Source organism: Thalassophryne amazonica, chromosome 10 (assembly GCF_902500255.1).
Source record: "Thalassophryne amazonica chromosome 10, fThaAma1.1, whole genome shotgun sequence".
Lineage (NCBI taxonomy): Eukaryota > Metazoa > Chordata > Actinopteri > Batrachoidiformes > Batrachoididae > Thalassophryne > Thalassophryne amazonica.
In genome coordinates, this window is record NC_047112.1 from 91,015,689 (window position 1) to 91,030,703 (window position 15,015).

Below are 15,015 nucleotides of genomic sequence, written 5' to 3' on the forward strand. Positions count from 1 at the left end.
GCCCACTACTTCTGCTGCCGTCTCCTGAAGGATGGTCTTTAATCTCATCCACTGTTGTTCAGGGTCATCAGGTAGGCCTTCTTCTCCACCCAGTCTCTCCTCTAGTTTGGCCTGGAACTCCATTTTTGTGTCTATGTCTTGCAGCTTGTGGACTTGTAGCTTCTTAAACTGTGGGCCTTTCTTCTTAGGAGGGGCTTGAAAGTGAAAGCAATCTTGGAACGGACCAAGCGATGATCCGTATAGCAATCCGCACTAGGCATCACCCTGGTATGTAGTACGTCTCTTCTATCACGCTGTCGCGTCAGAACATAGTCCAGAAGGTGCCAGTGTTTGGAGCGTGGGTGTCTCCAGGTTGCTTTGAATCTCTCTTTCTGTTGGAACAGGCTGTTGGTGATCGTCAAATTATGTGCAGAGCAGAACTCCAGCAGCAGGCGGCCATTGTTGTTACAGTTGCCTATGCCATGTTTCCTTATCACGTCCTTCCATACATCAGAGTCGCGGCCCACTCTGGCGTTGAAATCTCCCATGATGAGGAGCTTGTCCTGGGTGTTGACGCGCTGTAGAAGGTTGTGCAGATCGCTATAGAAAACCTCCTTAACTCCGATGTCAGCCTGCATGGTTGGGGCATACACACTAACAATAGTGGCAAAATCCTTGTTGTTGATGGGGAGCCGGAGTGACATGAGTCGGTCAGAATGTCCAACTGGCATGTGCTATGGCGCTCTTAATCATGAACCCGACCCCTGAGAGTCGATGATCTTCTTTAGCCTTCCCTGACCAGAACAGTGTGTAGCCTGTGCCTTCCTCGTTGAGTGACACTTGGGCTGCAAAGCGCACCTCGCTGAGTGCAGCATTGTCTATGTCAAGCCTTGCTAGCTCTTTGGCGACTAAGGCTGAGCGTCTTCAAGGACGATCGCTATTGTCTGAGTCCATCATTGTGCGTACATTCCAGCACGCAATTTTCAGGTTCTTTGTTTTTCTTTTCGCACCGCGTGTAGTGATGCCCGTTGGCAGAGGTGAGCCAACCGGGTCTAGTGAGACAAGCCATGTTTAGACCACCTTTTCTAGGTCTGTCTCCATGTGGAGCAAGCAGGGCTATCCCTAAACAGGGCTGCTTGGTCACCCAGGGCCCTGCCGGATGATGCTGTTGTCTCGGGTCAGCAATCAAACGACCATAGCTCCTGAGCCGCCTGCATGCAGGATCGAGACTGCAGCTCCCAGTGCCATCATGCACCTGCTGTTTTCGCCTCTTCCCATCGCTGCAGGGCTTTCCTTCCCGCTTGCGCTCGTTGCTTAAAGTGGGAATCAGCTCGCGCACACCAATTCCACTCTTTAGGCAAGGTGGCACTCCACAGTGGCACAGACAAGCTGAGACGGCTCTGGCGACCACCAGGCTGTAGGTTTTACATCAGAGTGACCTTCTCCTAGCCTCTGGCTAAAGAACCTTCCTCGGAGGCACGGGGGCAGTAACTCAGGCTGGGGGTTTAACATCAGGGTTTTCCTTCCCCTAGGTGGACCGCCTTAACAGGGCTAATGAGTCCCATCTACCCACTGCTATAACCCAGTCAGCTGGGTGGCTCGTGAGTGCGGGAGCGCCTAGATCCCGTATAGGTCATAGACCTACCACTGCCATACTTGAATAAACAATATCTGTGTTGTAAAACAACAACAAAAACACAAAGCCAACCTAGTCAAAACCAAAGTGAGTGCAGCTCCAGGAAAACCTACCTGAAACAATCTAAAACTGACTGAAAATAAATGACTCAATCTAAACTGAAAACAATTCATCTAGTGCAACGTAACTATAGCTTGTAAGCTAACAAACGGAATATCAAATCAAATCAAATTTATTTATTTATTTATATAGTGCCAAGTCACAACAGTCACCCCAAGGCGCTTTATATTGTGAGGCAAGAGCCATACAACAATTACAGAAAAAAAAAAAAAAAAAATATATATATATATATATATATATATATATATATATATATATATATATATATATATATATATATATATATATATATATATATATATATATATATATATATATATATATATATATATATATATATATATATATAGGCAGCATGATGGATTAGTGGTTAGCAAGAAGGCCATGGGATCAATTCCCACCTGTGGCCTTTCTGTGTGGAGTTTGCATGTTATCCCTGTGTTTGTGTGGGTTCCATCCGGGTGCTCCTGCTTCCTCCCACATCCAAAGACATGCAGGTTAGGTGGACTGGAAACTTCACAATTGTCCAAGTCTCCCCTGTGTCACTGCCCAAATACTTATGGACTTGACTGTAATTTCACTGTGAACTATAACAGTATGTATCACATTCTCTACATTTGTGTTTAACTTTTGCTTTTGTAACAGCCCACAGACCTGTCTGCCACCAGCTGCACCCTGCCAATTTCTGGATGTGTCAGGATTTTTGCGAGAAATAATCTTATTTCATGTATGTTGGGGAGTTTGAAGTAGGTTTGGTTGAAGTTTTATGTAGCTTGAATTGAGCTTGTTTGTTAGTATCTTTCATTTCCAAAGCGTACGTCTGGTTGCTACCAACACAGCAGCTTGTGCCATAATGTGTAGAACAGACGAAGGGCTTAATGATTTTGGGAAAATACCTAACTCTGATTTTTCTAACAGATACTGTGATTGTAACTTGATTTGTGATACAATTTTTGAAAGTCAAGCTTCAGTTCATATTCACTGTGTACATGTAAAAAAAAAAAAGAAAAAAAAAAAGAAAATAAGATGGCACACTACTACCTAAAAGAACAGTGAAATATTACTCACTTATATTGAATCTTTTTTAATTGGAAAACGTGACTGTCTGTCACACAGTGATTCATACTTCCAGAGGGTGGTACGACCTAATGACCCCTCAGTGCCTGAAGTAATAGGTCATTTTCTCCATGCGATGGTCCCTTCACAGACATCTATGGGCCTATATTTGTTTTGGTTTTTTTCCTCACTGTGAATTCTTGTTACTTTTAAAATCAAAGTATCTATAATGATCTAAAGAGCTGTGGCTTCAGCAGGAAGACATAGAAAACACGTAAGGCAGGAGTAGCGTTGGTGACCTCTGGTGTGCAGAGCTTGTAGTGACAGAGTGTCAATTTCAGTGAAATGTGTTATCTCTTGGAACTCTCTGTGAATCTAATATATTACAATCACATGTTGTGTGGATTTTTACTGGTAACAGTGTTTTATTACTGTCGTGTGGTGGAATTTGTAGTTTTCCAATCAATGTCTACCTTTGCAATCATGACAGTGACGTCAACAAATGCAAACATGCCATTTACATGGATGCTTAGAATGAAAAAAAAAGGGGGGGGGTCTAGGGGTTTGCCCTCCCCCCAGGAAATTTTAAGAATTTAAGTGCCCTGTGGTGCATTTTGGTGCATTATATGGATTAAATTTGGACTTGAAACAGCTGTTAAATTTCTCTTGTGATCTCATGCAGTATGACATGTTGTACCATCCTGTAGGAGTATGTACAGAATATAACAACACAATAGTTTACAAATATAGCTAACTCATGCAAAAAAACTTTACTGATTTAGTTTGTTTTTGATTGGGCTCAAAGACTAGGCAATTAAAATCTCAACATTCAAAGAACTAGTTAACTTCACAATGCTTTCAGACTACAGACTAGATAATTGCTTTCAGACTAGATAAAGATACATAACAACATAACACTGATGAGATTCTGCTTAGGATCAATTCACTTTTGTATGCCATCGCAGATGACATTACCATATATACATACTATTATAGTAAATACATATACAGTCAGCCTATTTGTCTGCTCTGAACACTGACATGACATCTAATCAGTCATTCTATACCTACAGTGTCACATTTTCTTCATCAACCAATGTTCCACATCCTGGTTTCTCTCCTGTGTAAAATCATATTTGAATATCACACTGACTAAATTAATATGGATGCACAAAACATGAATATCAATCTAAAATATCTACTATACTTTAAGTCAAGCCTTAAAGTCTATTTTTATTCTCTTTCTTACGAATAGTTTTTATTTTTTATCTGTTTTATTCTTTTACGTCTGTTTTTAATTATGTATTTTAATTTTTTAATTTTTATTTATTTATTTACATTTTTTATGTTGAACTGTTCTATGTGAGGTGCCTTGAGATGGCTTTTGTTGTGATTTGGCGCTTTATAAGCCGATTAAATTGAAATTGAATTGAACAACATTTTATTGAGTCTTAAAGTAAATAAATATGAAATTTGTCACTGGATCCTTAAAATGTGGACATAATAAACTCTACATGGTGGATCCTTGATCTCTGGATATAAATAGAAATAAACAAAATCTGTAGTTTTTGTCAAAAGCATTTCCTTTCAGACATTTTGGCATGAATGTCTTTCCATATATTCTGAGCTGAGCTCTTATAGCTGGCTGTGCTGTATGTCAGCATCAGTTTAATTCATAAAGAACACAGGACGTCTCATTTTGGGAAGAAAAAAAAACATTTTAGTCTATTGTAGTTTATTTTCTGTATTACAGCGTTTGGAAAGAGGTGTCATTTTATTTAAAGCGGCAATTTTGTGTCAACGGAACGGAGGACGATTCTCGTTTCTTGACTACAACATGACAAGAGTCCCACTTAGTGACTTTAATCCACACAAAAGCGACTCACGATATTTTAATGGCTTTGAGAGGAGTTAAGAAGCGGACTTACCGCTTCTGAAGAGCAGCGAATCAAAGAATCACGAGCCAGTGGTTCGAAGCATTGCTTCAATGGCTCACGCATCAAAGTGGAGTCGCGCTGCAGAAACGGTTGATTACAGAGCCGCTGCAGACCAAACCCTGAATATGCTTAAGACTTTATTCATACGCCCGTATGACTCTGAAACTCTGAAAAAGCCGTATAATTTACGGACAATCTGTATAGGTTGACATGTATGGATTTGAGGAAATAAAAAATTATGTTTTGCTAGTTCTTTTAGACGGCGAGATTTTGCAAAAAGAAGGAAATCCATCCAAAGACGGCGAATAAGCATCCATGCATTTACTGTGATGGACTACATATGTAGCGCACACTGCACGTCTCTGCAAACATGTTGCACTACCTTTCAAAGATTCAGTGCCATTCCTATAGAAAATCTACACTACATAGAAACAAAAACATGTAATAACATTACTTTAAGCAGACAAGTGCAGAAGTTTACCTGATGTACCAGTGCGCAGCCTGGCCAGCAGGACCAGGGACTGGTGCTGCAACAATGAGCCCCATATGAAAAGTGCACAGCCAGAGACATGGAACCAGTTCAGCTGGGAGAGGACAGTGTCAATTCCTAAAAAAATCCAAACGTGAATAACGTGTAGAAACACTTATTAGTGTATAAAGATGAAAACTGTCAATCAAACCTTTTCCCAGGCGATCATGGCAGAGTACAGTCAACCCCACGATGATGTAATACCCCAGCCCAAACACGTACTGGACCACGTGAATGGATCCATCAGAGAACACACTGATAAACAGGCACTCCAGCAGCCTCCTGAGTGAGTGGGTCCACAGCAGCAGCAGCACCAGGACAACTGACAGTTGTGGACCTGCAGGCACGGTCAACATCAAATACTAAAATGGAAAACATTGTATTAAAGATGTCTTATTATATACCCATTTTACCAGCAACTCGTATACGTGACCAAGGTTTTTACTGATTTACAGAGGTGATGTGCCCCCTTATTCTCACTGTGTGCCCTCTTACCAAAATAGTGATTAAATCCCAAGTACCATTAGGGGTGTTCTGTCCTGAGTTTTTCTCTGTCCCCTGGAAGGTGGCTTCCACTTCAGTCCTGTTATTAGGTAGAGACCTTGGGTACATGATCCAAGTTCTCTACCCAGTGTGTCCCAGTGTGGTGAATTGCTGTAAGCATCTGCCTGTACAAAGGTAAGGCCTTGCTTAATAATTTCAAGCTCTTTCTCCTCAACCAGAGTCACCTCGTTTCCTCCAGGCTGACAGTTGCCAAGTCGGCATCCTCAACATGCTGCTTGAGTGCTGTCCTATTTCCACCAGTCCAAAAACTCTGCAACTCTGCAAAAACTCAGCAACTGTGCTCTTGGTTTTGGCCTGGACCTCTTCCTATTTCAGGACTGCTTTTCTCATGGAGCACGCAAAATGTGTTTGTGACTTGTGCGCTGTGACTTCCACTTCCTCGAATAAATCTGGGTGAGCTCCAGCCACGGTGTTTCCCCAACAGGCTGTCCCACAAGACAAGGTCACTCACATCACAGCTTTTACTCTTTGGGGGGTGAGTTTGCCTTCACGGGGGCTGATGAGAAGCTCAGTTTTCTGGTCTTCTTAGATCTTTTAAGTTTTGTGTCTGGAAAGAACTTTATGAACTGCTCAGACTTGATGACTCTATGCAAATGAGCCATTTCATTTAGGCTATAACAAACATGTTCTTGAGCCCATTTCTGTACCTCTAGATGAACTGATCCATGCCCTCAGAAGATATCTCCTGCTTCTGACTTTCACTGACATTCTCCAAACTCCCTGGACAACCAGCATGATTCTTTCACTCCTCAGCTTTAATCTGGTGGCAGCCTTGCGGGTGATTTAGTTTGTCTGATCCTTGATCAATCAATAACCTAATCATCTCGCCTGCATTGGCTGTAGCTGTATTGGCAACTCCTTCAATCCATTAGGTTAAAATCAATCCAGGCAGATCTTTCCTGCAGTTTGTTATTGCAGTTGTGGTAGTAAAACCATGAAATCTGGGCAGTCTTATTGGTTTGATTCTCACAATGGGAGTGGTAGATATTGCTGGTGAGGCTAAATCTGCCACTGCTGCTTCCTTAGGAGTAACACATTTCCCTTTTCCCTCCTCTTCAACACTTTGTGGAAAACAAACTCTGCTCTCCTTTATTCAAGCTGATTACTTAATGCTCTCAGATCCTTCACTCTGCCTTCAAGATCACCTTTCTCTGCAGCTGGAATCCACAGCTCCCACAATATTAGGCTTTGAGTAACTTGTTTGACCATCTTCTTCATGAAACCTAATTGCACTTCACAGCCATCACCATTCACCACAGATACAGATGTGCAACTTTCTCACAAGCTCTCTCTGCTTCCTGAATTGCTGTCTTCAACTCATCTTGACCATATCGGGACCAGAGGTTGGTTTGTATGATTTGACTTCAATTAATTTTATTTCACTTTCATCACTTGCTTTTTCCAGGTCAGCTTCCTGTTGCTGACTAAGTAATGGTTCCTCCACACCAGGTGCACTGGCTTCCATGTCTGCCAGAAAGCCAAGTCTGTAATCTTCATTCACGTCGGTGACATTTCTTGCCTCCAATGTGAGCTTTTTGAACTCCTCCCTTAGTTTGATTTAAACCCATACTCTGTGCTCCTCTGCTTACACAGTTGGCTTGCCTTGTGAAAGTGCTCTTTGCCAGAATCCTCTCCTGCTTCACAGTTTTCCTAAGGGCTTCTTCTGCCATTTTGTGAAAGTGTGGTTAATGCATCCAATAATCCAGTGTAGCACAACAGCCATATTTCCTCATTAATAGTCATCACTAGAATAAACATTTTTCTCAACTAAAATTAATCAGATAGCATTGTCATCATTATCGCTGATATTTAACCTGACTGAAACTGTGAATTAACCTGCTGTCAGCAACTTGATTTCTGGAATATCAATCATGCAACTGCAAATCATATCAGTAGCGTCTTCCATTGAATTTTTGAGCTGTTTCTTCTGACTCTCTCGCCTCTGTGTGTCAGTCAGTGAATTCAGTACTTTAACGTTTCCCATAATCCCCCTGTTATGAAGGCAGGACTGCATTGTAATTATATTCGGATACAGTACTTAGTCTGACCACTAGGTGGCGAGGCCGTTTTAAGAAGGGAAAACAGTGCACGGAGTTATTCAGTGTTATCTGTGCATCAGAGGTGGTTGCATGTCCCCTCAGCAATAAGTTGTGTGTTATTGTGTGCGTCCTTGAGATAGGTGGGTGTCTTTATGGGTGTCATTGTTGAGTTCAGTGTGCTATGTGAACGGTTTAGGTCATTCTGGGATGTGTAATCTGTGTGTTTACCTATGATAGCTTTAGCGCTAATGCTAAGCTATTCTCCGTTTTCTCCATGTGCCTTTTAATATTATTTAGACATAGTTTTGGGGGTTTCTGACGTTTAAGGTTGATTTATGTATAGAAGTAGTAATTATACTCAACAAAAATATAAACGCAACACTTTTGATTTTGCTCCCATTTTGTATGAGATGAACTCAAAGATCTAAAACTTTTTCCACATACACAATATCACCATTTCCCTCAAATATTGTTCACAAACCAGTCGAAATCTGTGGTAGTGAGCACTTCTCCTTTGCTGAGATAATCCATCCCACCTCACAGGTGTGCCATACCAAGATGCTGATTAGACACCATGATTAGTGCACAGGTGTGCCTTAGACTGCCCACAATAAAAGGCCACTCTGAAAGGTGCAGTTTTGTTTTATTGGGGGGGGATACCAGTCAGTATCTGGTGTGACCACCATTTGCCTCATGCAGTGCAACACATCTCCTTCGCATCATCCGTGAAGAGAACACCTCTGCAACGTGCCAAATGCCAGCGAATGTGAGCATTTGCCCACTCAAGTCGGTTACGACAACGAACTGGAGTCAGGTTGAGACCCCGATGAGGACGACGAGCATGCAGATGAGCTTCCCTGAGACGGTTTCTGACAGTTTGTGCAGAAATTCTTTGGTAATGCAAACCGATTGTTCCAGCAGCTGTCTGAGTGGCTGGTCTCAGACGATCTTGGAGGTGAACATGCTGGATGTGGAGGTCCTGGGCTGGTGTGGTTACACGTGGTCTGCGGTTGTGAGGCTGGTTGGATGTACAGCCAAATTCTCTGAAACGCCTTTGGAGAAGGCTTATGGTAGAGACATGAACATTCAATACACAAGCAACAGCTCTGGTTGACATTCCTGCTGTCAGCATGCCAATTGCACGCTCCCTCAAATCTTGCGACATCTGTGGCATTGCGCTGTGTGATAAAACTGCACCTTTCAGAGTGGCCTTTTATTGTGGACAGTCTAAGGCACACCTGTGCACTAATCATGGTGTCTAATCAGCATCTTGATATGGCAAACCTGTGAGGTGGGATGGATTATCTCAGCAAAGGAGAAGTGCTCACTATCACAGATTTAGACTGGGTTGTGAACAATATTTGAGGGAAATGGTGATATTGTGTATGTGGAAAACGTTTTAGATCTTTGAGTTCATCTCATACAAAATGGGAGCAAAATCAAAAGTGTTGCGTTTATATTTTTGTTGAGTGTATATACGTTTATGAGTGTTTTGGGATGTATATGAGTGTTGTTTGTTTTATTATTAGCTAATAGCCCATTAGTAGTGGAGGCTTTGAGGCTTACCCCCTTTTCTAGTGGCCGTAAAGTGCCTGAACATTATTATTATTGGTTTAGAGTTTTATTATTATATTCTTGCATTACCATTAGAACGTTTTGTGATGTTATATCATTTATTTACAGATTGTAATTTATATTTCTAATATTCTGTTTATTTCTTTGTTTACAGAACCACACACCTACACATGCATATATCCTGTAACAAGCTACAATAAATACAGTCAAGATTAATCCAGCTTCATCCTTGCATTCTGACCGATGCGCACTCCGCGATCACACCTCTACTGAACCAGACACAGTAGCAAACCTCCAAAACACCCCCTGTGCTTACCAGAATGCACCACAGCACCAGCAGAGTTCGCACAGCACACGTAAACAATGGCTAGCAAGAATGTGGATGGCGTTGATCCAGCGAGTTCACAGCCGATTATGATGATGACATGTTCTCCCAAGTTGAGAGGGTTATCTAGAGGAGGGTTAGCACCTGTGATGGACTTCTGCTGTGCCCAGATGTTGTCTTGTTGTTCATACTTCACGAGGTGTGTTTACATTGTGGCCTGAGCCTGAACTCTGCTGATACTGACCTCCTGCATGAGTCACAGACCGTGAGATGATGCGAGATTCACAACTGCGAAACAGTGAATGGTCTGAGTAGGTGTTAAAAAAATCCTGATTACCTGTTGCTCTCACTCAGAGCTGTTTTCTTCCTCTCCCCACTCATTTTGTGAGTCACAGAGGTCTCCAACTTTTTGTCACCACCAGAATCGGTATTGCGTTCCTCAGTCTGACTCAGTTTAACTGGACAAAGAGGAAAAGCGATGCACCCTAGTAAGTATCCCCTCTGTCATGCGGGAGACAGAGTTCAATTTTTTTTAACTCCCTTCATCGGTGTCCCTCTCCCCTCTCTGCTGGACATCTACCACACCCGCCTCACCTGCAAAGCCACCAGGATCGCAGGTGACCCCACCCACCCAACTCACAGTCTTTTTACCTTTCTGCCGTCGGGGTGGAGACCGCAGAGTTTCCTGGCCAATGCCAGCAGGCTCAAAGACAGTTTCTTCCACCAGGCAGTCAGGATGCTCAACTCCCTCCCTTCTCTGCCCCCACTCTCCACCCCCGTGACCCCCCACCATTGACCCTGCATGCCCACGCACACCTCACTTTATCCTCCCCATTGCACTATTGCATCCACATCAGGACCGCCTGTACTGATACGGGTACATTAGTATACAGTCATTGCACTGTCATCAGCATACTGCCACTTGCATCACTGTATTATACTGTTATACTGTATTACACTGTTATCCACTGCACTATCGTATTTAATGTCATACTGTTTACAATGGTACACTTTTGCCATTTGCACAACAGCATCATAATGTTCTACTTACAAAACCTACACTGTTTATACTGTTTTACATTATTTTTACTTTGTAAATCAGTAATATTTAAGGTAAATTTTTTACTTAGCTTAGTAGTAGTTTTTATTCTATACTCTGCACCGTGGGTCTGAGAGGACTGAAATTTCATCTGTGCTGTATGTCGAGCATGTATAGCATATTTGAAAATAAAGTTGACTTTGACTTCATATCAAGCAACACTTCTTGTTTCACTTATTCTTTGTCTTCATGTATCTCTTACAGATCTGGATTATTTGGGCTATTGAGGTCAAGTTTGGGTTAGGACACAAAACTATACTGTGTGTAAAACCAGGGACCGCAGAATACTCCAAGAAGACCTTAATAAGCTGCGAAACTGGGCAGACAACTGGCAACTAAGTTTCCACCGTGATAAATGCACAGTAATAAGGACTGGCACAAAACATCCTGATTATAAATATGACACGTTGGATCAGTCTGCAAAAAAAGCCCTTCTTGAATTTATACAACAACAAAAAAGACCTAGGGATCATTGTTGATCAAAGCTTGACATTTGAGAGTCACATTACATCCATTGTCTCCAAAGCAAACCAAATGGCAGGTCTTATGTGGAGATCCTTTGAATATATGGACAAAGAAGTTTTCAACATCCCATATAAGTCATTGATACAAACACACATTGAGTACGTGGCATGGATTTGGTCACCATGCACATGGAAACTAGCAGATCTAGTGGAAAGTGTCCAAAGATGAGCAACTAAGACAGTGCCGGGACTATGTGACCTGCCATATGAAGAAAGACTGAAAGCCCTACAACTACTCTCTCTACTATACAGGAGACTGTGGGGGGGGCTATAAATAATATAAAATATAAATATGTGCAGGGACTATATGACACTACACTGTGCATACTAGAAGTGATGAGGGATATGAAGACCAGAGGGCATACTCTCTACGCTTAAAAAGGAGCACTACAAATACTAACAAAAGGCTGTTTTCCTTCATTAATCAGGACATACCATGGTGGAATGGACTACCTGATGAAGTTGTCACATCGGTCGAATTCTCCTCTCCAGTGCTCTGGAATAGACCTTACCGGGGAGGCTGAGGAGTGTGATCCCCCTATAGTTGGAACACACCCTCCGGTCCCCCTTCTTAAACAGAGGGACCACCGTCCCGGTCTGACAATCCAAAGGCACTGTCCCCGATCGCCACGCGATGTTGCAGAGGCGTGTCAGCCAAGACAGCCCCACAACATCCAGAGACTTAAGGTACTCCGGACAGATTTCATCCACCCCAGGAGCCTTGCCACCGAGGAGCTTTCTAACCACCTCGGTGACTTCGGCCTGGGTAATGGATGAGTCCGCCTCCGAGTCCCCAGTCTCTGCTTCCTCTTCGGAAGACGTGACGATGGGATTGAGGAGATCCTCGAAGTACTCCTTCCACCGCCCGACAACATCCCCAGTCAAGGTCAACAGCTCCCCATCCGCACCGTAAACAGTGCTGGTGGAGAGCTGCTTCCGCCTCCTGAGGCGTCGGACGGTTTGCCAGAATCTCTTCGAGGCCGACCGATAGTCCTCCTCCATAGCCTCCCCGAACTCCTCCCAGACCCGAGTTTTTGCCTCTGCGACCGCACGGGCTGTGGCACGCTTGGCCTGCTGGTACATGTCAGCTGCCTCTGGGGTCCCACCTACCAACAAAGATAAGTAGGACTCCTTCTTCAGCTTGACGGCGGCGTCCCTTACTTCCGGTGTCCACCACTGGGTTTGGGGATTGCCGCCGCGACAGGCACCAGAGACCTTGCGACCACAGCTACGAGCAGCCGCATCGACAATGGAGGTGGAGAACATGGTCCACTCGGACTCCATGTCTCCAACCTCCCCCGGGATCTGGGAGAAGCTCTCCCGGAGGTGGGAGTTGAAGACATCGCTGACAGAGGGTTCCGCCAGTCATTCCCAGCAGACCCTCACAATACGTTTGGGCCTGCCAGGTCTGACCGGCTTCCTACCCTCCCAGCGGATCCAACTCACCACCAGGTGGTGATCAGTCGACAGCTCTGCCCCTCTCTTCACTCGAGTGTCCGAGACACGTGGCCGTAGGTCAGATGATACGACTACAAAGTCGATCATCGACCTCCAGCTCAGGGTGTCCTGGTGCCACGTGCACTTATGGACACCCTTGTGCTCGAACATGGTGTTCATGATGGACAAACTGTGACTAGCACAGAAGTCCAACAACTGAACACCACTCAGGTTCAGATCGGGGAGGCCGTGCTTCCCGATCACACCCCTCCAGGTCTCACTGTCGCCGCCCACGTGGGCGTTGAAATCCCCCAGGAGAACAATGGAGTCCCCAGTCGGAGCTCTATCTAGTACCCCTCCCAGGGACTCCAGGAAGGTCGGGTACTCTGCACTGTTGCTCGGCCCGTAGGCTGAGACAACGGTGAGAGACCTATCCCCGACCCGAAGGCGTAGGGACGCGACCCTCTCGTTCACCAGAGTGAACTCCAACAATTGGCGACTGAGCTGGGGAGCAATAAGCAATGCGACCCCAGCTCTCCGCCTCTCCCCGTGGGCGATGCCAGAAAAATGAAGCGTCCAGCCCCTCTCCAGGAGTTGGGTACCAGAGCCCAAGCTGTGCGTGGAGGTGAGCCCGACTATCTCTAGTCGGTATCTCTCAACCTCCCGCACAAGCTCAGGCTCCTTCCCCCCTAGCGAGGTGACATTCCACGTCCCAACAGCCAGGGGCTGTGAGCATGGACCGGGCCGCTGGGCCACCCGCCCTCGACCGCCACCCAATCCTCTCTGCACCCGACCCCCATGGTCCCCCTCTGCAGGTGGTGAACCCTGTATGTTCTCTTCATTAAAATGAGCTGCAATTTTGCCATGCTACAAAAACAGATCTATGTTATAATGCATGGATTTAGGTAGAAACTAAATTGTTTCAGTTTGGTGAAATTTTAAAGGCTGTAGAGGTTTAAAGCAAGGAGGGGCTCAAATTTGGACTGAGCATCACAGAAATCTAAAAACAAACCGTATCAATCTTAAATTATAGCTGTAAAATATCGACATGCTGTCTAAGAATTGTGTTTGATGATGATGAACATCAAACTCCATCCATATATGACTGTAAGAGGTAGCTTAAACTTTTTTTTGTCACAATATTTGAATTTAAAGTAGAATGACTGGGTCCTACCTTGACTGTCAGAGCTTGGTACTCCAGTAAAACGGTCTAATGTTGTAGTCAACCATAAAGGAAGGGACTGACTCAGAAATATGAAGTTAAGGTATGAGATCAGCAGAAAACCGTTCCATCCAACAGAGACGACATAGAAATGCCAAAACCACCTTGGGGGGGCAGAAATAAATCAGTAAACTCCGTAGTATCGACAAATCCGTCTATATATCGTTAAAACTAACACGTTTTACCTTTTCGGAACATCAAAGACACGGAGCCAGTCGGCTCGTTTGAAGTTTTGTTTGGTTTTTCCGTACCGGATAAGATCCTGAAATAACACAAAAATAAAACACGTTTCAAATTTCCTCGGTAGATTTACTAAGACTTTATGAGCAAAAAACGCTAACAAGAAACTTAAAGACAAAGAACTCCAAAAAATGTTGACATAGTTCGTCTTAAAACCGCTCAAATACATCTTCAATTGTACTTTGTTTTGTGTAACACAGAAAAGTGACCGTAAGGGAACTACAAACCCGTCTCAAAGGTTCCGGGTAGCGCCGAATCAACCGCAAAAGCCCAGTCAGGGCAATAATTTTATGTTTTACTTTATCTAATTACCTGTGCTAATTACCTGCAATTTATGGAGGGATTTAACATTCAGAGAATAATATTTATCCTGACATTTGAATTTAGAGAACAAAACAATATGGGGCTTGAAAACTCAGCCACATGGGGTGTGCAGCCAGTACATTCTGAGTGCCGGTCCCAAGCCCGGATAAATGAGGAGGGTTGCATCAGGAAGGGCATCCGGCGTAAAACAAGCCAACCCAACTATGCAGACTCAGAATCGAATTCCCATACCGGATCGGTCGCGGCCCAGGTTAACAGCGTCCGCCACCGGTGCTATTGCCCAACAGGGTGCCGGTGGAAATTGAGCTACTGCTGGGCGAAGACGACAAAGAAGAAAAGGAAAACGTTGCCATGAACAGCGGGAGAAGAAGAAAACTAGAAGGGTGGAAATGAGAGTGGGGACTTTGAA

General features: G+C 44.0%; 1 protein-coding gene across 1 annotated transcript in view; it reads right to left on the minus strand.

Annotated features, from left to right (window-relative positions):
- srd5a3 (steroid 5 alpha-reductase 3) overlaps nucleotides 1-14,467 on the minus strand; it is a 22,769-nt gene extending 8,302 nt beyond the window's left edge. The window contains exons 1-4 of the mRNA XM_034180503.1: nucleotides 14,228-14,467; nucleotides 13,995-14,146; nucleotides 5,409-5,594; nucleotides 5,210-5,335 (exon numbers count right to left, since the gene is read on the minus strand). Of these exons, the coding sequence (XP_034036394.1) occupies nucleotides 5,210-5,335; nucleotides 5,409-5,594; nucleotides 13,995-14,146; nucleotides 14,228-14,451 (688 nt within the window). The 5' untranslated portion in view covers nucleotides 14,452-14,467. The remainder of the gene's footprint in view (nucleotides 1-5,209; nucleotides 5,336-5,408; nucleotides 5,595-13,994; nucleotides 14,147-14,227) is intronic.
- Between the last annotated feature and the right edge of the window lie 548 nt (nucleotides 14,468-15,015).